This window comes from Grus americana, chromosome 3 (assembly GCF_028858705.1).
Source record: "Grus americana isolate bGruAme1 chromosome 3, bGruAme1.mat, whole genome shotgun sequence".
NCBI lineage: Eukaryota > Metazoa > Chordata > Aves > Gruiformes > Gruidae > Grus > Grus americana.
In genome coordinates, this window is record NC_072854.1 from 100,695,147 (window position 1) to 100,718,903 (window position 23,757).

Sequence of the window (23,757 nt, forward strand, 5' to 3'; positions counted from 1 at the left end):
TGGGTACGCAGCTTTGTACTTCTTCAGCTCCAGGTCCTGTGTCCCTTGCAAATCAATTCATCATCTCCATCACAGTAATTACAGCATTCTTAAAAACAAATTGACTTGTCAAGTTAGCTCCTCCATGACATCCTCAGTGTTTTCAATGACGTTTCTTTTAACAGAGAATGACAGCAGGCAGAAAAAACAGTAAGCTTCCACCTGCCCCAGTCCCCCTTCACTACAGGGACTGCAACAAAGCCACGGTTCTATTGCCTCCTGTTTAAAATCATATATGGAAAACACCAAAACAGAAAAATAGCAATTCATATTCTTAATCTCATTTTACCACCATTGTTGACACTGGACATCATCTAATCTCTGGCAATTTTTTTTAAGACTATTCACATTAGGACTAAAAAAAAAAAAAAAAAAAAATCCCACAGCAGCCGTGGCCACCTACTAACTCCAGTCTGATGGCTCCGAGGGAATTCCCTTTAGCAAAATCAAAGTGACACACAGATAACGATCCAGTTTGGCTGCTTGTAACTTGAGCAGTGCAGCCTCACAGCTGACTTAATCCAACTGTGAAGTAATACGGCGTGCAATCCAGGGTGAAAGACAGGTAACATTTAAACCAGCAAGTTTGAAAGAAAGCGAGTTGACCCACAAGGAAATGCTCTACACAACAAAGAAGAACTTATAAGGTAAAGCCTTTCTACTTTCAAGACTCCTTGAATGTGGCTTTTTTCTTCTTTAGTAAAAGGTTATCTTTCTCTCAACAGAGATCATGAAACAGTGATCAGCATATGTTGATGCAACAGCAATCAGCATATACTGTCCCAAATCCCCACCTGATGTGCACTACATTATTCTGTTGGCATTGCTGGCAAAGCCCCTCAGGTCCTGTAACCCAGTCTGTGAGCCCTTAATAGAAGTACAGCAATGTGCACCAGTGGAAACTCTGCTCTAATGACCCTGCGATGATTTATACCAGCTAAATGTCAGAACCCACTAGGGGAAATAGAGATGAACAGTCTTGAAAGGACAGCATCAAGAAAAATGGTTTTTTCCTTGGGCACGATAGCTAGAATAACTAAAACTAACACTGTTATACTGATAAAGGAGACTGTTGAAGAGCCATAGGAAAACTGAAGTACCAATCAGCTCCTCATTGTTGCAAGGCAACACTGAGACAGAGAACCTGGAGAAAATCAAACTCACACAACAAGAATTTCTCTGCAGAATTGCTACCATGAGTCTGAGAGCGCCTGTGCTCATCTCAAGGGCTGTCACAGCCGCTGGTATAGACATTTTCCTCAGGGAGGTTCTGTAGGTCACATCACCAGTCTAGAGCTGTGAAATGTTCCTCCAGCAAAATCATCAGCAGGTTGCTACTATCTGCAGTGGGTGAGAAAAGCTTCCTTTTTTTCTTTTTTTGTCTCTTGCTTTTTTTGCTTTTTTCTTTTTTTTTTCTTTTTTTTTTAATTCTTTCAGTCTAAATGTCAGAAACTGACGTATGGCCACTCCTTCCATTGCTTTATCAGTGCCACGGCAAAGCAATATGCGAAAGACTTGCACAGTAATCTGCAGCCTGGGTCCTTTTTATGACAAACAAATATTTAAGGACAGGTCTCACAAGGCTTTTTTGCTTGATCTCATTTGTGTTATTTCAGTCTGTAGCTTTATATAAAATGAAAACCTCTCTAGGGAATTAAATATCAAATAACGTTATGTTTTTTCCACTGCATCCAATAGTTTGCCTACTTGTACTAAAGTCATTGAGCAAAATACTTTAAATTTGATAAAAACCTGTGTATTTTTACAAAAGTAATGCAGTTTTATGTTTTTACCCAGATATTTCACTTAGTATAATTTTCCCAGAATAGCTAGCTTGTCCTTTATAACTTGGAAAAATTTAAAATAACTCATAAAAATTCAATTTTACAGGCTAAATGTTAAATACTGACCACTGATGAGATGTGCATATATGTTACAGGTTTGGTATGTGTCACAGATAAATACAGACACGTAATTAGTTGATGGTACGGTTTTATAACGTAATTAAAAAGTGGACTGCTAGAATCTTCTTTAAGGTTTTATTAACAATTCATTAACTCTATGAACTATTTAGGCATGGAACCTTAACATTTAGTTTAGGACTATTTTCTTGGCAGCCTGACCCAGTAGGAGAATAAGCAGTTAAAACAGGGTAGTATTGTGGCTTTAAGTGTCTGAATGTTAGTTCTTTTGCTGGTTTGGGACCTGTTCCCAAAGAAATGAGCAAGAATTAAGGAGGAGTCTAGATTTCCAGATTTCTCCCTATCCTTTCTTCTAATGATGGAATTACCAAACAAGCATCAAAACAGCATCTTCAATTGCTTCACCTTCCTCTAAAAATAACTGTTGCCAAGCCATGCATGGATCACCACATACCCGCACAGTACTTTCTGGTGGTCCAAGAAGATTTAGCAAGTCACTGCCTGCCTCCTTGCCACCTGCTATATTGTATTAGAAGCAGTTGAGAAAAGTGTATTATACTTTCCAGTTGTTCAAGTGAAGAACTGCCATCAGCAGACATACCCGGTTCAGTCAACAAGGAAAGCCAGAGAACCCTGCCCCAAGGAACGGCTCAAGCTATTCGTGGTAAGTCACATGAAGCAGTTTTCCTCAGTGCTCAGTACAGAGGTTCTGCTGTCTGCTTCTGCCTGTCCTCCTGAAACTCTGAGGATGCAGAATTAAGGAAAATGAACGTGGATTTCTGACACCAAAAACCTCAGCCTCTCCCAGCGCAGTTAAAAACAGATCCTTCTGGCTAGGACTCATCAGCAAACCTCTGCAGCTACTAAAGACAGGGGTACACTAATTCAATACACTTAAAAGCATCCATTTCTTTCTTTTCTCCCCCACCCCCAACCAGCAAGTAATAATTAAGGAACTAGTATACTGACCTCATCGACATTCTCAAATGCATTGATGACATCATATGGCAAGCATGAGAGCAGATCAATCACAAACCAGGTCTTCAAGTAATTCATGCGAATCAGTTTTGGGTCAGAGATCACCTCTCCTGCTGGCCCCACAAAGGTGGTATGGAAGTTAAGCACAATGTCTACCAAAAAAATTACATCTACAATGCTGTCGACTACTAGCCATGCCACATTGTTCTGTTTGGTTTTAAAGGAGACATTGTAAGGGACCAAAATAGCCGTGTAGAAAGTTAAAATCAAGATGATCCAGTCCCAGGTAGTCTTGAAAACACAATAATGCAAAATTATATGTGGTGGGGTCTTTGGTGCCTCTTGTTTGTACTGCGGGAGGATTTCAGAGCCCAGCTGCAGTACCTGTAGTGACAGAGATTTCAGGAGAAAAAGAAAACATGTTTAATTTTTTAGCGTTATTTTTCACATCGTAGATTCTCAAGCTCAGTACAGCAGTTGATAAAAACACATGTCCATTAACTCCATTACCATTACCACCAAATGGTAAGCAAGTCAGGGAAAGTATTCTGTTAAACAAGTCAGCATCAACCTAAGAACAGTTGCTGTTTCTTTTAATGCCATTAATAATTTTTTGACACTAAGCCTAATGTGCTGGATCTCCCAGACATATAGGGAAGAGACAGCTCCTTCAGCAGTCTAAACAGATGAGACAGATAAGTGACACATAAGGAAGGCAGCTGCAAATAAAAATCAATGGCAAAACCAGGAACAAAACCACAACTTCTGAGCTCCAGCCCAGCACCGGGACCACTGGACCACATTGTTTTTCAGCATCACCTATTTAACTCCTCACTGTGCTGTATCTGAAATAGTCTTATACTATAATCTATTGTGAATGCACAGGCCTTTGTTCCTCTCCTCTGGGCCACGCAGGACCAAAGCCTATGGATAACTATAATTAGCCTCAATAAACTCATCTTGAACTTTAACTTTTCACTGAGAGATCATCAGTGTCTTCACTATCTGATGGTGCACAGTCACGTTACAATGCAGTTGGGTCTGAATTGAATTCAGCGCTGAAAAAAGCGCTACAGCAAAAGATGAGCTGTCAGCATGTGTTTTAAACCCTGGACCTCAAGCTGAGCATGTGCTCCAAGTGTTTTGCATAACTGCAGTCTTGATCAATGCTGCCCATTTTAAGTCTACTATCTCTCCAGTTCTGCACACTAGTGCAAAAAGAGTACAATCATGTATTTAATTCCTGGGAACTAAAGTTTCTTTTACAAACCTATGAACAAGAATGTTTACATCTATGGATATACACGAGGGTGAAACCAACATGAAGGATCTGTCTCCGAATAAAGACAAATTAAATTTTAAAATTAAATTTACTCTGGATGAGTTATGGGTGAAAACTGAAAAGATGATGGAGGTTTGCTTGAGTGAGATGTGTTTGCTAATGCCAAACTGATAGAACCCTGGAACAATATTTAGGAGCATGGTGCCTTTTTCACATTTATTTACACATACTTCAGAGCAATAAGGAGCGGAGAAGGAAATTAAATGGCCACCTTCTCAGGGAAGAGATCAGACAACATAGCTATAATAGGAGGATGCCTTCCTTTCATGCTCTTTATCTCAGCTTTTTTAACGTCAATTATTTAGACATGGATTTTTATCTGCAGGCTTTTCTGAGTGCTTTTTGTTATTCTTTTTTTGGTGAACTGGTGGGCTTTCTTCCAACAGATTAAGCCAAAGGGGACAAAAGAAAACAATCAGCTACAAGAGTCCTACTTCGACAAAACAGCCTCAGATCAAGTTCCCCGCTGCTTTGAACCTCACATAATCACTTACTCTTGTGCACAACAGGGTGAGACGCTGTCAGATCACAGTCCCTTGCACATGTGTAAATGACAATGGGAGTTGCAAGCCTGCTGACTTTGAGCTCAGTATGTTCTCCAGAAGTAGCATGACCTGCTCTGAGACCTGCATGTTAGCACGGAGGCATCAACAGTTAGAAAAAAAACAAGATGACTTAGTATTTTTGTTTCACTGAGTTTCTGGAATGACAGCAAAGAGAGAAAAGGAACATTTTCCCCTAAGTACAACCCACGCAGACCAAACTAGGCATGAGACATGGCCACTGCAGTATTAAGTACTCTGCCACTCCTGACCCTGATTCACACAAGTTCTCCATACTAAAAAAAACCAAAAACCAAAAACCAACCCCAAACAAAACCAAAAAAAGTTGCCTGGTGGTGAGAGAAGCTGGAAGGAGCACAACACAGAAGCTGTTTCTTCTCTGCAGGAGGCACTGGCCAGCCAGCACAGTCCCCAGAAGTCACTGGTAGTGACTGGAAGAGGCATGGGTTGCGTACCAAGTTAGCACGTGTAGTCAGAGCAGTATTCCCTTCAGGGCTTGTTTGAAATCCCAGCAACAAATGTTAGGATGTATTTTCTCAACAGAAACTCTAGCCCAAGATCAATATTGCAAATAATTCCTGCTCTCCCTTTTGAACATTGCAGCTGTACCTGAATCAGTCGGAAAGCATTGAGCTACTACTGGTCTTTATGAAGATTTGCACGAGTAGCAGCTCTAACATAAGATCACAAGCCCGAAATACGCTTCACTGGGCAAGAAGAGTCCTCTGCAATATTTACTTACTGGAATAAATGATCAGCAAGACCAAGCACTTTCTATCATGTAGTAACATTTTTCAGTCAGCTAACTGGATTTCCGTTCTAATGCTCAGATCTTACTAGTGTGGGGATATTGTATTGCCCCTTAAATGTAGGGTGAAAACATAAATGCTTCTTTTGCAATCACATGTCTCCTGGAGCTGATTTTTTAGCCTCTGATATTATATGAAAAAGTCAAATATTTTGGTAACCATTCTACTCAGCACAGGAACCTCACCCATGAAACACTGAAAAAAATAATTTTATTAGTTCCTGTCAGATTGATTCTTATATATACATACATATGTTCTAGACTGAGAATTGTATAATGTATTCCATTTTGGCCACCGCTGGTCTCTTTGTACTCCAAGAACTTGTGGAAATTTTGCAACACCCAAACTAAAGTTACTAGAAAATGTACTAATGTATCCCCATATTCCTGAAAAATAGAAACAAAGGCAAGAACAATCTGTTTGGCAATAAAGAAGGGGCCAAATTATGGTGTCTGTTATTTTGCTGTAAATATAAAAAAATTACAGTGAAGCCAGTGGAACTGCAGGGATGTAAAACTGAACTGAATGCAGAGAGAAACAGACTTCTAGTTTCAACTCATTAAGAAAATAAACAACTTTGCTGCTTCAGTGTTTTAAAATGTCATCACCAACTCTCCCCTCGTTTGTTTGAGATTCAAAGGGCTACAGCAGAGGAAAATAAAAGGATCAATGCCTCCTTCCCTTTTTATTTAGAAAGTAAACGTACTCTAAACTATCTGAATGGCTAGGGACCTTATTAATAAGTCTTGAACTCCCGTTACCACCTTGGAGTCTCTGGTTAAGCTCTACCAATGGCTATTTTGAGTGAAGAGGGGCTATGGTTTTAGCTGGTCTCCAGTGGAAGGATGTGCACTGGCACCGTGGGTGTGATCTCAAAAGGAGGGACTGGGCAGGAGATAGGCATCAAGGAATGACACGAGGACACCAATCACTTGCAAGGTAAGGAAAGCCAACTGCAGCAAGCCTGGGGGCATCCCTGGTCTTTAGTTTGAGTGCGTTGGGGGGGACAAGTTCTAGCCCTGGCTCCCTCTCACTACATCACTACTGCACACCTTGTAAAATCACTCCATCTTGCTGGCATTGCTAAAGATGAACTGTCATTTCACAGCTTGAGATGGAAGAGCAGCACTGGTCAGCTCACACTACCTCTGCTGGGACAGGCAACTTGCTTTACAGATTAGCAAAGGTCTTGCTGCCAGTCAAGAGCTTCAAAGGCACCAAATACTTCTTTTCTTTTTTCTTCCTTCTTCTTTTCATTGAAAGAAGAGGAAAAAAAGCCCTCTAACAAAGCTTAGTTATCTCAGAGAACAAGCATGTGGTTTTGGCATTAAATACAAGAGAGCTCAGTGCTGTGCAGCAATCATAGAACGGTTTGGGTTGGAAGGGACCCTAAAGATCATCTAGTTCCAACCCCCTGCCATGGGCAGGGACACCCTCCACTAGACCACGTTGCCCAAAGCCCCATCCAACCTGGCCTTGAACACTTCCAGGGAGGGGGCATCCACAGCTTCTCTGGGCAACCTGTTCCAGTGCCTCACCACCCTCACAGTGAAGAATTTCTTCCTAATATCTACTCTAAATCCACCCTCCTTCAGCTTAAGGCCATTACCCCTTGTCCTATCACTACATGCCCTTGTAAACAGTCTCTCTCCAGCTTTCTTGTGGGGCCCCTTCAGGTACTGGAAGGCTGCTATAAGGCCTCCCCAGAGCCTTCTCTTCTCCAGACTGAACAACCCCAACTCTCTCAGCCTGTCCTCATAGGAGAGGTGCTCCAGCCCTCTGATCAGCCTTGTGGCCCTCCTCTGGACTCGCTTCAACAGCTCCATGTCTCTCTTGTACTGGGGCCCCCAGAGCTGGACACAGTGCTCCAGGTGGGGTCTCACCAGAGTAGAGTAGAGGGGGAGGATCACCTCACACGACCCACTGGTCATGCTTCTTTTGATGCAGCCCAGGATACCGTTGGCTTTCAGGGCTGCAAGTGCACATTGCCGCGTCGTATTGAGCTTCTTGTCTACCGACACCCCCAAGTCCTTCTCCTCAGGGCTGCTCTCAATCCATTCTCCACCCAGCCTGTAGTTTTGCTTGGGATTGTCCAGACCCACATGCAGGACCTTGCACTTGGCCTGTTGAACTTTATGAGGTTCGGACAAGCCCACCTCTTAAACCTGTCAAGGTCCCTCTGGATGGCATCCCTTCCATCCCAGTGTGTTGATTGCACCACACAGCTTGGTGTCAGATTTGACTGGTCCTTTCAAACCTTTTCCCTTTGACCAGGAGGATTGATTAAAAAACTATCTGTGCTCCAGAGTCCCTTACCGATGATCCCAAGGCTCTGTAATCCTTCTCGACACTCCTCAGATGGCTCCTGGCTGTATCACTGGTGCCCACATGAAACAACAGCAGCAGAATAGCTGGTGGACTGTATAAGGCTTGACAGTCTCTCAGTGACATCCCTGATCTGAGCCCCCGGTAAGCAGCACACCTCTCTAGAGAGTGTGTGTGGTCAGCACATGGATGCCCTTGTACCTCTCAGGAGAGAGTCGTCTACTACTATCACCTGTCTCCTTCTCTTAGTTGTGCTGGTTGTTACACGGGGAGCAGATCGGGCTGCCTTACTCAGCTTCAGCATCTGTCCTGATGTGGTGAGTCTTTCCTCTTCAGTCTGCAGAGCGGTGAAGCGGTTCTGCAAGGGCACCTCAGGATTTGGGGGAAGTCTCTTCCTCCTGCTGGTCCTTGCTGTCACAAGCTTCCATTCTTCTGCATTATTTGCCCCCCTTCCTTATGTGTGTGCCAGCATGGGAGTTTTTGGCTATTTGGCCATGGGCTGTGGGTCCACTTCAAACCGCACTTGGACCAGCTATCTGACAACTTCTCAGCCTCTCTGATGTTATGGAGCCTTCTCACCATCTCCTGCAGCTCAGTCACCTGCTGCAGGAGGTTCTCCACCTGGGCCCACCTTGTGCAGGCAGGTCTGCCACCTATCCATGTCCTGGGAAAAAGGTCTAGGCACTTCCTGCAGTCCGAGGTCTGCACTGCAGCCTCTCCCTGCAGCAGCTCCATCTGGGTGCAGGCATTGGCCACCGGTGGGGTAGGTGGTGCAGAGATCCCCAGCTGGAGCTGCAGCCTTTGCTGCCGATGAGCGCCCACCATTCTGCCTTGAGGAGATATGGCAATGATGGAAGGAGGTCCACAGAACTTAGTGCTAAAGCTCTAGGTTCTGTCAGGTTGCTGCACTGGAAGTTGGGAGAGCTCTTTTCTCCACTTTTCACAACAAGGGCCACATACAGTCTATTTCTTCACCATCCTTCCAGACACACACGTTACCCCTGGGTCATCTGGAGATTAAGAGCTATAAACCCCACTCTCTCTGCACCATACAGCAAAGCCAGGTAGATGCAAAGAGAAGTACCTTCTGCCCTATTCCAAGATGCTTTTGCTGCACTCCAGCCTCTAGGGAGAGTAGTGCCAACCAGAGACACAATATTTGCTGAAGCAGTCAGGTGCGGTTACCCACCCACATAAACCAACTAGATTCAAACTGCTTGTAAAGGTACTTCTCCTTGAGATGGGAGAAGTAACCCAATCAACCACCAAGAGATGAATATAAAAGTAAGCATTAAGAAAATGTCCACAACTATATAAATCGATATGCTGAGCTTCCAGCCATGTGCACTGAACAAATATTTCATTACTATCATTTTCTAAATAACTGAAACAGCCCTGGCTTTGGAAGATTTTTCTCTATTATGCAGTTATACCATAGTAAAAGAAATATTTGTTTCAGAAAGTTATTAATGAAAGTATTATTCCAATTACTTATGATTCATCAGCCACTACAGTTGTATTATCTGCATTTATTATTTGTGGTAATGATGCATGATATTTCAATAGCTCTCTAAAGCCGAAGAATATTATTTCAAGAGCAGAAATGACAAATTTCATCATGGGTTTCACAAGGCTGTGTTCTTTTTTTTTTTTAACATAACAAAATAAAAAAAATTATCCTAGATTTGTTAAAAAATGGTGAATACATCACCAGTCAGGACTTACAAAAGTGCATCAACAAGTGGTTACAATGATTTATTTATTTTTTAGACTGCATGACTGGGGAAAAGAAACCTCACACAATCATTCATTTTCAGCTTAATCTCTCCCTTTTGTGTTTTCAACTGCACATATTTGCTTTCTCTCACTCTCCCTTGCTTTTGTTTTCACAGGCACCCACACAAATTGCTCCCAAGCCAAGCGCTAGGTGCTAAGCCTCAACTTGAAGTAGATTTTAATGGCAGTTATAAGTCCCTGGTAAACAAGTTTTAGAAAAAAAAAATGGCAGAAGTTCCGTTATTAAGCAGTGCTGCTAAGCACCATTATAATTTTTCTGCTTTCATGTCTCATAACTATCGCATTTTTTAAATTATGACACAATCTTGTTTACCCAGAACTGCCTAGTAAATATACAGAATACATCAGCTAACACCGTAGGTGCAGAGGACTCGCGTACTATGCAGTGACCAGGAAGAATGGTTCCTACAATCAGCTCCTTGGTGATAAAGTCACAGAAATACATCAATTACTTTACACTTTTATTGCAAAATGTACTCTGAGTTACCTAACACCCTTGCATTAATTGCGTAATTAATTTAAGCACTTTTCATATGACTGCTATTAGAGAAGCCAGGCTAAACAAATTTAGACGTACTGGCAAAAGTCAGAGACTGAGGCTTAACAGACACTCCATGGCCTGTGAATAAAACAAAGTAGTTTATCACTAAGATGTTTCTTAAACGAATATTTCATAAATGATAAAAGAAATTATAACCTTTTGTGGCACGCTCCTGTTTTATGTTTGTACACCACCTTGCCCCACTCAGGTTCTAGGACACAATTGGCTCCTCAGATATTAAAAAATATAAGTGATAAAGAACTAAGAGCGACACAAATAATATTCTAATAAATGGACAGCCTTCTCGAGCAAACAAGATTGATGTGAAATGCCATAGTGAGTAGGAAAAGGACGAATTTTAATTTGAACTTAAGATTTCAAATAGGCTACTGCAGAGACAAAGAAGAAAAAAAAAAGATTTGAAAATACAACAGAGAACAGTTAGAGATCCCATGTTCAATATTATCAAGAGATCTTTCCAGAATAAGATGCCTGGCACCCCATATGTCTTCAAAGGAAGAAAAGTGGGCTTGTCTGTATGATTATCTGCACTCCGCTTTCCTCTAGTGTAGTTCTATTGACTTAAGTGGAATTACAGCAGATATACAACAAGGTACGTAACATCACAGCTGGGGCTAATGTTCTTTTTAAAATAATGACTGCAATATTCAGTCAGCAATTAAAGAAACTCATTTCAGACATGTAAACTATACACTTGCCCTTTATTATTTGTAATGAATCAACTGGCTGTGCCAGTTAGAATACTTGCAAAGACTTGTTGAGCACATCAGCTTGCAAGAAGTTTCAGCAATGAGTAGTCACTTAGGTCCAGGCTGAGGTTTACTGAGCCAAACAGAGTAACCTCAGACTCTTTACCTTACATTCTACTGCCTACATTTTAGCATGAACTAAAATTCAAGAGTAGACATCTAAAGAGAAGGAAGGATTATTTGATGCTAAGCCTTGAGTAGGATCAGGAGGGAGACTATTCCAAATTCAAGGACACTGAAGCAACTTCAGGGTGGACATGTGGTAATCGTATGGTATTCCTACAGTATGGTGTCCATGTGAATGTCTGCCCCCCCACCCCCAGCATGATCTATGTGATTTCTGTTGGAAGTACAAAAATAAGTTTTCCATTCTTGAGTGCATCTGCATTAAATATTGAACAGGTAAGCTCCTGTACATGGGAATTTCATCATCACAGGTGATAATAGTACAGGCCTGGGCAGGAGCTGTTTATTTTGCATAGAAACTAAGATGCATACAGGGCAAAATTAACAGAGTACTGACTATATGGAGACCCCATGAGGCCCACCAATGGCTTACACTTCCAGCTACACAGGAAAGATTAAGAATTATTGACGAGTCACAGCTGCTGCCATGGCATTCACAGCAATAGGTAATACAGGAGTGCCATGTTATATTGGCCATTCTGTCATTAACACCATAACAAAATTTTCCCTAAGCTGGTTTTACACCAGGGAGACCCTACTACTGGCCCAGGAGACAGCTACAGGAAACCTGCGACAGTCTCTCCCCCTTGTGACAAAAGCCCTAAAACCTTAAGTACTTCAAGGAGCCTTCTCTGCCTGGAACTTCTCTCAAAACTTTGAGTCTACTTAAATCACAAGGTTTCATTTTCCTAATCTGTCTGCAGTGTTGCTTGTGGCATCTTACAGCTGTTCTGTCCATAAAACCAGTAACTCAAACGTATGTTTTAACCAGTTTGTAAAGTATGATTGGGATCCCACTGAAAAGAGACATAGACATAAATGAATGCAGAGAACCACCACATCAAGGATTCTCCAGAATTTCCTTCTGTACTAGCCTGAGTTTTTCTCACCTCAATTTTACACAAGCGAATAGTTCAAGATCCTACTAACATCAAGATCCTCCAAAGAACGGAAACTAAGCAAAAAAAGTATTAGTTTAATAATAATGCCATTATAAGACTTCACTGAGATGTGGAACACAACGCTGCACTTAAGTTACATGAAGTCTTTTGGACACCTATTTCCATTCTACTGCCATGGGACACATTTCACAGCACATGCGCCATATTCTGAGCTCCCATGCCTGCCACCAGGCTTTAGATTCCCAGGGCAAGAACAACAGACAGTGCTTGGCTCACACGTAGTCAACATACCCACAAAGGCTAAAAACATTTCTTTATGGTCTCTCAGGGAAAGAAAGTATTACCTCAGCAAGTCGTGAATGCTTGTGAACGTTCTCTCCTTTCTGCACACTTGGAGCAAGCTGCTGCAGCACTCCTCGGCTGCTTGTGAGGGCACGGGTCAAGCGAGCAAACTTTCCCCAACCTCGAGAAAACATGCAAGATTATACACATTACCAAAAAAAAGCTGCAAGTGTACCACATAAAGCCTCTCATAACAATCTGCTTTAATACTGACCACAAGGAAAATTAATTTAACCAAGAATCAGATAAAAGCAAGTCACAAAATAGGCGTCAGGGTGGTAAACTAATTAAACCCATGACTGTAGTGGCTTTGTATTCAACGGCTCTACAAGAGCGCCATTACATGAACTGCATCTTTTTTAAGGATAAATGTCCACTTTATTATAATCTTCTATTAAATCCAATGGCCAGATTTGAATCTCACAGCACTGCAGAAGACACTCCAGACTAATCAAGTTGTAAGACTAGAATCAAGCACAATGAAAAATACAGTTGCCTGTAACAGAAGTGAATCTGGCCTCAGATGTATCAAGCACAGATCTGGCATAAGCAGAGAAATATACATAAGATAATAAAAAGCAGAGCAGACAAAGCAAAACAAAATCGTTATTTTTATCCTCTCTAAACAAAAGGGGGAATATACAAATAGATTTTCTCAAACTCTAATACACATTTAGCAGCTTCTGGCAGAGAAGTCATATGCTGAATTTTAATTCAGAATATTTTTTTACAGTCATTTCAAATACCACTCAAAATAGAAGACTTTGAATGACAGTCCCAAGAACTAGTTACAACTATAACCTTTATGAGCAGTACTTTGCCACAACGGAAAGTCGAGCAGAGTATACATCTGGATATTTTTGGTACTGTGAAAGGAAAGTATCAGTGCATTGAGTCCCAATCTTGAAAAATGTTAGCACCACCTGGGAACTGTTGAGCAGTCTCACCTCCTACTCCAACTGAGGATGCTCAGCACTTTGAAGATTCAGTTCTTAATGAGAACCTGGTTCTGGAAAAAGTTCCCTCCACATTATGGTGTTATTACCAAAAGAAGTTATACTAATAGCAGTAACTGGTTTTAAAGATCAGTCTGAAGTTTAGTCTGCAAGTGATCCATGACAAGTACAGGAATATGGGTGGTTAAAATACTACCTAGTACTTTGAACATATCCTTGATTGACATCTCACTTAGATGGAGTTTGCAGGAATATATTTGGTAATTTGAAAGGTGAGCATAAAAAAATAAATAAATTACATGGATCAGGTATTGAACAAGATCTTCCAGGGCAGACCTGAAAAGGAGATTTTAGCATTTTCTCCTTTACAAATATGCAAAATGGTGCATTTATTAAAGGGAAGGACCAATTTCATTAAACCTGTCCAAAATCAAGAATAAAATTGAGTATTTTCTTATGCCTTAAAGCATGTTTTAAAGCAAGTCTGTCACCAGTAGTTTAATAGCCAAGCTAAGTAGAATTAGACAACTCTTTGGGGCAGTATTCAGCAACAAGTAGATTGTGTGATTTTCATCCAGGAAGCCAGATCTTTCCTGATAAACCCATGTAATGTTAGCTACTATACTAAAGGACTATTTCACAGAGAAACAAATCAACATGACAGAACCTCAAGTGAGGTCAGTTTGTATCTGTTATAAACCCAACCCAAAGTACTTGATTTCTCACAGTACATTTCCATGGAAGGTGGTGGGTTTTGGTGTGTTTGGGATTTTTTTTTTAATATACATTTATAAATGAGTATTCTTTCACTAGTGTACATGAAGAAATCCAACTACAACTGATAGGCTAAGGCTTGAAGGCCTTACTACCTTCTGAGTAAAGCCAGTAGAGGGTAAAAGAATGGATCAGGTGGGAGAAACCATTCATAAAGGCTAACCTTCAGCTGCTATAAATCAGACTAGCCTTTGTAAAGCCAACACAGCTACAGCAATTTACACCAACCTAAAACTTTGCTCTCACAGAACTTATATGCCAGCGCTACGTTTTCCTCCTGTTTTACAGGACCGTGGGAGAAAGCTACCGGCATCGGTATATTTTCAGCGATGTAAATCCAGAGTGACGAGGCCCGAGGGGTTTTGTTCCAAGAGGGTACAAAGAACAACCCCCTTTTCCAGCCCGGGGAGACGGGCGGCACGGCGGTGCAGCAGAGCGGCCGCTCCCGGTGCTGGCCGTGGTGCTGAAGCGGAGGCCGCCCCGTGCCGCGCCGGCGGCAGCCCAACCGGGCTCGTTTGCAAAACGGCAGCCCTGGCGACAAACAAAAAAGGACGAGAGAGTTCGAGCTTCATGTGGGAACTCTTAATCTGCCTCCCTTACCAGACAGATAATGTTTTTAACGCCAGCTAACACAGACAGTCCCTTTTACTAACTCAAAACAGATTGATGAGTAGGGCATTTTCCCGGAAGATTCAAAATTTGGTTCAAAACCTGAGGACAAACTTTCACTGTGTATTTTCATCCTGCCATCGAGTTTTCTATGAATTGGGCTATTCAGATGCAAATAGAGAGGGGAGAAAAAGGAAGCACCTCACCTGAGCTTTCTTGCACAAAAGCACTGCCAGACATGTCTGCGGAATGGTTTGTGGCTATGAATGCTGAGCACCTTCGGGTACCTCCCCCTCTTCCCAAGAGTCATCTCCTTTTGAAAGGTACTGCTTAACACATTCCTCTGTCCTCAGCAAACCCTATAAGCACCTCCCCTGCCCTACATGTTGCAAATCTCATTTCTGGGTGCATAAATAGTATGCAAATTAACTGTTCCCATGAACACGAGATCTCTTACCACATACTCCAAACTCTGATCTAAAACCAATTTAACTGTATAGGCAAGAGATCATGTCAAGAGGCAGGGCTTTTTAGGTTGGCTTTTTGAACCAGTGCTGATCTGAAAATGGCAGGCTGGGAGTACATACCCTAATTCTCTCCATACATTGATACAGCACATGGGAGCTCAGCTTGGAGTTACACGTGCTATTATGTGACAAAATGCCTAAAACCAGGCACTGAATCACTGTGCAAATGTCCCAGGCATATGAATCTCATCTTTAGGACAGAACACTCTCCTCCTTGTATTGCCTTTTTTTTTTTTGGGGGGGGGGGGGTAGCGGGGGGGAGATAAAAGTGTGGGAACTTGGAAGTATAATTATAGTGGACCTGCAGATTGTGGCATATGAAAAAGAAAAAGAAAATGACAGAGAATGTTAGTACTAATCCTATTGAATGATAACTTCTCCAATACTGCTTGAAAAGACAGCAGTACCTCTTGAATTTATCACAATTTTTCTTCCAGAAGCCTAAGGACAGACACAGCCTACAGCAAGTCAGATATTTATCCAGTGAAGACAGGTCAAATAATGGACTTAAGCCACAGGAGAGAACATAAACATTAAATTCTAAGGGTCATGGAGTTTATTACAGGAAGAAGATGGAGCTTTCCAAGACAAGAAACTAGGTTTCAGAATGATGTAAGAATACATTGATGTTAGTTCTGTGAGGACAGGGGGACCAGATGATATGGATTAGAAGTTCTCTTTCAACACAAGCAGTTGGTATATCCCTACATCCATCCTTTTCCTCTAGAAATAGACAAAATGTAACTTCAACTGAAATCTAATGACCCTAGGGGATTCTCATATAGGTGTATATATTCCTCAAACAGACAAGAGCTCACATAGCAGAGAAGACAACTTGGAATTCAAAATTAACAGCACTGATTTCAGCTGTCCTGCATTCCATGATGCTCTTTCAGTTTTCCATCATCTCATTGCAAAAAGCAGAATAAAAACTGCTTCTAAAAACACCCAGGAAGACAAGATGTCTACAACAGGGACAAAAGCTGTCCCCTGAGTTTTGTTTCATGGGGAAACATGCCACTGAAATACACCTTTGTGATGTGATGTTTAACTCATCAAGACTTCTCCTCTTCAAGGGATGAAGCTTCATTTAACAATGCTCTTAAATTGAAGAAACCAATTTTCTGTAGTTTGAGGTGAGCATGATCTGTTGATGATACTCAGTCCACAACATTTATTATTTATTTGTAGGTAGTTATATGTTTTCTACCACTCTCCTCAATTTGATCATGACGACTCGTAAATTCAAACATTAAAAACTGTGGCAGTTACAGAACCCTTGTTATCAAGTCACTGATCCATGACTTACACAATTCCCTCGAATAAGCTCGTTTGGTCATGGGTCTATTGTTCACGCAGACCTGTGTAAATGTGATTAAATAGGGATTCTAGCAGTTCTTGCCTCCACTCAAACCACCTTTGTTTTCTTGCACATCAAAGATCCCTGCCTACATCCATCATGCCTCTCTGCAGTCTTAATGCTCCTTCCCTTTGAAACTTCGTGACTAAAACTGTCTCATTTTTCCATCTGGACTGGGAAAGCATACCAAAGTTTAAGATACCATTTCCCTTTCATTTGTTTCCTTTTTTAAGAAAACATTTCATCTAGATGAAAGTAGAGCATAACTTAATCAAAATATTTCAAACACTGGCTCTGCTCATATAAACACATCTTTAAAAACAGAACAAAAAATTAGACAGCAACAAAAAAAAAAACCCAGAAACAAAAAGGAAAAAAAGGAAACACTTGGAGTTCTCCCTGAATTAAGATGAAGGAGGCAATCAAAATGTTATTTTTTGTGTAGCCCTCCTTGTGATGCAAAGGACAGCTTAGCTGCAAAATGAAATAAAGCTTCTTCTGCAGAAGAGAGAACTGATGATTGCTACAAAGCACAGGAGGTTACAATAGCTAGGAGGCTAACCACCATTCTCCTATATGATTCAGTGATGTTGAATTTGATCACCTTTTTGTATAAAAACAAAGTATCAAAAGCAAAAACTAGGATCCAAAGCATAATTTCCAAACTTGTATAAAGCAGCATAGATGCATCTGAATATGTTCACATTGTATCTGTACATGCAAAACCTGTTCAGGCAAACTTCTCACTAGCTACTCAAGAGTGCAGGCACAGATTCCATTTGTCTGCACAAATTATTGTTTTCCTAAAGCAATGCATTCCACTTTATACACTATTCTCAAACATCTCATACTTGGTGTGCTATATCTCAAACCAAAAAACACATATACAGACAAAATGCATGAATTCCAAATATAGCATATACTCTAAAATTCAGCCAAGAAGGTGACCTATCACTTCACAAGCCAAATTTAGCTATGCTATAGCTTGATTTTGCCTACTTCTATCCAAGTAAACCTTTTTTTTTCCCTGATTTTTTAAAGGGGCAAGCATACGGTGAAGAGTGGAAAAAGGCTGTTTAAAAATATTATATCATCAACATCACTGACACACTATTTTTAAGCTGTTTTATTTAGAATGCACTATTTTTAAAGCTGCTGCATTTAAAAGCAAATTTACTTAACTTCTATGGCAGTCATAAAATAAACACCTTCTAAATTATCTGAATCAATTAACAAAGACTACAATTAGAAGTCTGCTTTTTACATTGCTTTAGAAATATGTTTTGTTTCATCTATTCCAATGTCTGATATTATTAATAAAAAATATTAAGAATGAAAAATGGTACTGGGACCTTCTATCTCTCTAAGTTACCTTTGGATAAAAGATGCCTATTCATTTTTGTACAAGTCAAACACCTGTCATTAGAGCTCAACACTTTTCACTCAAGGAGTCACTACATCATTTGCAGCTGAACAATCATGCTTGAAATTGCCAGCAGGTGATAGAAAACTAAGATATACCACAGCTAAGCAGCTTTAGCCTGACAGAGTAGTTGCTTTTTAAATTGACCATGTTCTTGTACTACATAACATTTTTCTCCATATAGACGTACAGGCATTGATTTTGAAAGACTCAAATGCTTTATGCCATGCCACTCTGCAACTATCCAAATGGCACATATGTTAATAAAACATCTGTATTTGCAGGCAGCTTATGACATAGTAAGTGGTCATACGCGTAGGAAACTGATTTCACATTTAACACAGTGAAAGAAAAGTAGTTGATGAAAGCTGACTGAAGGTAAAAGAAGGAAAAATAATTCATTTAGCAATCAGTTTTCAGTTGTCCTAAAGAAGAAATCTCTAAGTTCACAGTTTTAGGTTTTCAGATTGGGAGTTCATTTGGTTTTAGAATATGAGAAACATTCCTACGAAAATTGCTATCCTTCAAAAGCATGCTACAAAATTTCTATGTAATGTTGTACACAGTGCAAATAATATGCCCTCTTCAAAGCTCAGGTCTGTAAAAGCAATCATTCTTAGAAGAAGATAATACAATTTTACCTTTTTTAGATCTTCCAAAAATGTTTTTCTCCCTCCATGATTCCTAGAGCCCACTGCAGACAATTGTCTGACGCTCCATACCTGCCTTTTTTCCTCCCCTCTCACAGTATACAATTGCACAATGAGATCTAATAATAAAGACATAGTCATCCATGTAAAATTCTTTAATTGTTTGACAAAGAAATTGCTCATGTAGCTATCAAGTGACTGATAGAATATCACCTCCTGAGATGCATGCAACAAAATTCCAAAGCTAGGCTATAGCAAGTAAGTTATGGAAGAAAGGCAGGCATAGGGGATAAATTAAGGTTTAGAGGAGAAATGTGCAGTTTCATTTATATCATATTTGATTTGTGCATACAGCAACAGAGAACTCTACCAGCATGAAACTGGTGCAACTTCATTAATTTTAGGAGATTGAGAAACAATATTTGGAAGACTTGTTTAGTGCAGGAACTCTTCTGTAAATAAAGTCATAGCACTCAGGGAAGCAGTACAGAGTTGTGAATCAATGGCCTCTAAATAATAGGTACTGCTCTGTCTGCAACTTTTGGCATTCACTTAGACAGTTTCCATGGGCAAGATGAAGACATTTTGCTTAATTCCTCTAAAAGTTGGTGCACTTATTTAGTGCTTATATTGCTTGAGATATGGAACTGCTAAGAATTACCATGATCACTGTAAGAACAGCATGATTTCAAGATCCAAAGGAGATTTTTTAAAAACAATTAGGATCCTCTTCCTTCAACATACTTCTCTTGAAAACAAAAAGTTAGTGTTCCCTTGTGTTGAAAGTGAAGGACAAACTCTTTTCACAAGAGTGCATATCACTATCACATTAAGGATCTTCTGTGAAAGCAAAGAGAAAAGACACAGCTACCACTCCTGACTGAAAGTCCTGCTTATCAACCGGACTACATGAAGTCAAGGGCCTTCAGTCCCAGCAAATAAACTAGAGCCAGCTTTACTGCATCATACTGATTTATCTTTGCTGTCAGTCCTCATCAGGATACAGTGAAGACCACTAGGCAGGGAAAAAAATACTGTAGGCCCAACCTTTCCAACAAGATACGTTTTTTAGTTTTATTAAAGCAATGAAGAATCAAACAAATAGCATTAAAAAGAGAAAAAAATAACCACATAGCTTGGAAGAGGGTATGTTTGTAAAGGTTGTACTTCCTTTTTCATGCAAACAGGTGTTTCCACTTTGAGAAACTATGTTTTTAAAGAATAACATTTTGAGTATAAATGTAAATCAGTTCACCTTCACAGTAAGTTTCCTGTTTAATTTAATACTACAAATATTATTAAATACTACAAAAATGCAAACAACAGGAAAACTTACGTCTTTTTTTTTACCTCAGAGGACGCAAGCCTCTGTAATTCTCCATATGGGTACAAAAGGTCTATTTCTGACAGGATCTGAACCTGGATGAAAGTTTATGATGCTGTCACAGCTGAGTTTGCTTCCAGGTTTCCAAGGTGTAACTCAGCAAAGGGTTAACAGCAAAGCACAGCGATGCTACGTCACTCACTGGGAGAGCTTAAACCTGATTTAACTTCAGATGATGGAAATCTCTTCACATATGTTAAAGGAAACTAGTCCAGAATTTTAATATAAAGAATCCCATAATAATGGTGAGTAACATCAGGTCAGGCAGAATGAAATAATTCAGATCTTTGCTAGACTCAGACAGGGTTAATTCCTCAGGTTTTGCGTACAGTGTCACACACAATTTGTACAGGGCCCAAGACTCTTCAGTTCCCTCTGACAAAGAGGATATTTAGCAACGTTGTGACTCCTTGAAGGCTATGCTGGAGTGTGGATTAATAATGAATTTAAAAGGAAGAGCAGCACCTATTTGCTAAGTAAACTTTGCTTCCTGAAGCACTTGGGGGTTTCATTAGCAATGACCCTTTCCAGTGCAGGCCAGAGCCAATTCACTTGAGAAACCCGCAACCATCTCTTGCACCAGTGCAGTCCCCGGTAGCATAGCTGCAAGCTGTTTTAACATCTAATTCTTTGGCTCTGGTATTTAAAGGACTTCAGTTCTTTCAAGACCAGGGCAAACAAACAGAAGCAACATAAATATATAATTGTGAAAAAGACAAACCTTTACATGAATCATCCTCAATGGGCTGCTTGAAAGCCGTTATGTCATTGAAAGTGCAAAGAAATAAAACCACTTTATCCTGCTCATTTCGAATTGGAGCAATTTTCACAAAGAACCAGACAGGTGTTCCTGGAAACAAACATATCGAAAAGTTGGTCAATGGTAGGCAGAACAGTAAACGTGCTAGTTTAGATGTTTACACTTCAAAATCAGCCATCTGTAAATGTTACTTTAATGTTGGGGGTTTTTCAAACACCTATTAGGAAAAATGACAAAGCAGCTGACAAGAGTGTTAGTTCTCTGCTCTGCCTCTGATTAGCTTTTTAATCTTCAGGAATCACTCACTATTCCTGGGCTTCATCTACAAAGTGAATACTTGAACTTATGAACTGCTTTGAGAGCTTCTGAAAGAAGAGCCCCATGTACGTGCAAAAGGTGCACGCAACACAGTGTTGCTGGGTCTGTGCAAGGCTGAGAACAGGCCAGCCGTACCTAGACCATGACCATCATACGGAGTCTCAACTCAAGAGCATGACCAGTTTAGTTGACCTTATACTTCTCTGCAAACAGGGAGCATCATCCCCTAACAACTACATCAGCCTATGCCCAGCTTCAAGAGCCAGGCTCTGGGAGCTCTGGCCCAGCCTGCAAATCCTCCCACGCAAGGGAAATCCTTTGCAAGCTGCCTTTCAGCTTGCCTTGTCCTGAGCCTGCTCACAATCACTTTAGTTTGAAGCAAGGCTCCACTGAATTCAGGAAAGAACAAGCCATCAGGACCAGACCATGGGCTGCAGATGGGAGTAAGTTATACTGCATAGAAATGTACTATACCAATTACTGCAGCAGATAAACTACTAATGAAAACTGCTTAAAAGATCAGAGCCTGCACATCACAGAAAAAGATGATCCGAGATAATGACCCTTCAGATGCTGCTGTCAATTCTCCTTGACATCTATCCACACAGATCACCTTGAGGAGAGAAACTGTCAGTCAGCCCTGCCTCTATATTTCCAGCAGTTCTGCTGAAAAGACTTTAGTGATAGCAGTGAAGTTCCATGTAACAAGATGGTGTCTACCATTCTCGTTTCACAGGAGTCACCACACCAGTGTTAGTGACATTTGAGTCTAAGCTGGTTGGAGAGCTCAGAACAAAGCAGTTGGCTCCTGTATGTCATAACATGGCCTCCTGGAAGGCCCCACTTTTTCAGTGTGCAGTCTTCACTTTGGTCATAAAAAAAAAAAAATCACTCCTTCAACTGTGAGGTACATGCCAATCAGGAGACGCCAGGGTCACCAGGCCTGGGCCTCCAGAGAGCTTGTACGTGAGTTTTCAGACCATCCCTACACCCTCAATGATGATGAAAAAACTCACCATCGCTTTTGCAGGCATAAGATAAGAGCCAAAGACAGGATTCAGGCTTGCTTGCCGTGAGCAACATTTCTGTTGAGTGTCCCTCTTGAGAGAAGGGGCTACGTACCACAGGCCAATATAAGATGTAAAAATCAGCAGGATTTTGACCATCTGGGAAAGCCAGAATAAACAGCACCACACGTAATTTTTGTCACTCGTGCAGGAAAGCCTTTTAGAAGGGGTGATCTTAGAAGACTATTTCTTTTCTTTTTCGATCACAGGACCTTCCTCTAGGCTAGAGATCAGATTCTCTTTCACCTGAATTGCTCAGTATTTTAACATGAGTACCACATGTTGTATTTCATGCAACAGTTAGTTATAGCTAGGGCCACTTGTGCTTCCTGACTGTCTGAGGGTCACAAGGAAACCTCAGGTAGTTCACAAGTTACTGTTCAGCAAAGCAAGAAAAGGCAGCTTTTTTTCCCAACTATGTTAATATAAGAGATGTTGTTGCTACCAGTGCCTCACCTGGCTGTGTCCCAGCCTCTGTACTTAGCAATATTTTCTGGCCACAGAAAGCCAGGGTATCTCCAAAACCCATGGACAACTTCCATAAATGAAGTTCAATTCCTAAAGCTCCCACTGTGCCTGCATCGCACAGACAGTTTCAAACCCTGGCTGAGATTCCGTGCCATATGTACAGCCACCTCCTTAAACAGCAGGGTATATGATGCACGGAGGCCTCTGCTCAAAAAGCAGAGAAATTCAGATGGAATCACTGATAGCCATTTCTGGAGCATGCTTGCATGGCAGAAAGTATTCAGGAGTGTGCGTGTGTGTGTGTATATATATATATATAAAAGTTTTTTCAAAGAGTTAGCATTCCTGAACAACTCCTTTGAATGAAGTATGAGCAAACAAAAATGCTAAATGCAATAAAAGATTCAGCAAAGTAACTGTGCCAGTGAAATCATCACTAACTTGCTAATGAGCTTAGAAGACACTGCCACAAAGCAGCCAACAGCAATTTTCAAGACAGTAACACCCTTTACACTACCCTTTCTCAGGAACTCCTAAAATTGCCTATCTCCATTTCGTCTTGCCTACTTGTTTTTCCCATCTTCACATGTGAACTATTCTGAGGCTGATCAAATCCGTATCTTGCTTTTACACAGACTCCTTGGTGGCTAATTGCTTTTTATTTTACCCACTTCAACACCCTTCATTAACACTGAAACTTTTTAGTCAGCCAGGATCTCCATCTACAGCCTTGCTTTTTGATCTCCATCTACATGCACCTGCTTTCTTGATTAAGGATTTTTTTTCCCTCCCCAAAACCACTTCGTATTGTTTTGCTACTTCAAGCTACAGTCATTCTGCTATGCGCTGCTCGGAATTAGACTTCATAGCATTAAGGCTGAATTACATACTCAGCTTCATCTCTGCCTCTCACAGCTATAAAAACTTACTACCCTACTTTTGAAG

At 40.8% G+C, this 23,757-nt stretch overlaps 1 protein-coding gene across 1 annotated transcript in view; it reads right to left on the bottom strand.

Annotated features, from left to right (window-relative positions):
- KCNH1 (potassium voltage-gated channel subfamily H member 1) overlaps window positions 1–23,757 on the bottom strand; it is a 185,826-nt gene that overhangs the window by 140,395 nt on the left and 21,674 nt on the right. The window contains exons 4-6 of the mRNA XM_054822028.1: window positions 20,921–21,049; window positions 12,519–12,637; window positions 2,931–3,323 (exon numbers count right to left, since the gene is read on the bottom strand). Of these exons, the coding sequence (XP_054678003.1) occupies window positions 2,931–3,323; window positions 12,519–12,637; window positions 20,921–21,049 (641 nt within the window). The remainder of the gene's footprint in view (window positions 1–2,930; window positions 3,324–12,518; window positions 12,638–20,920; window positions 21,050–23,757) is intronic.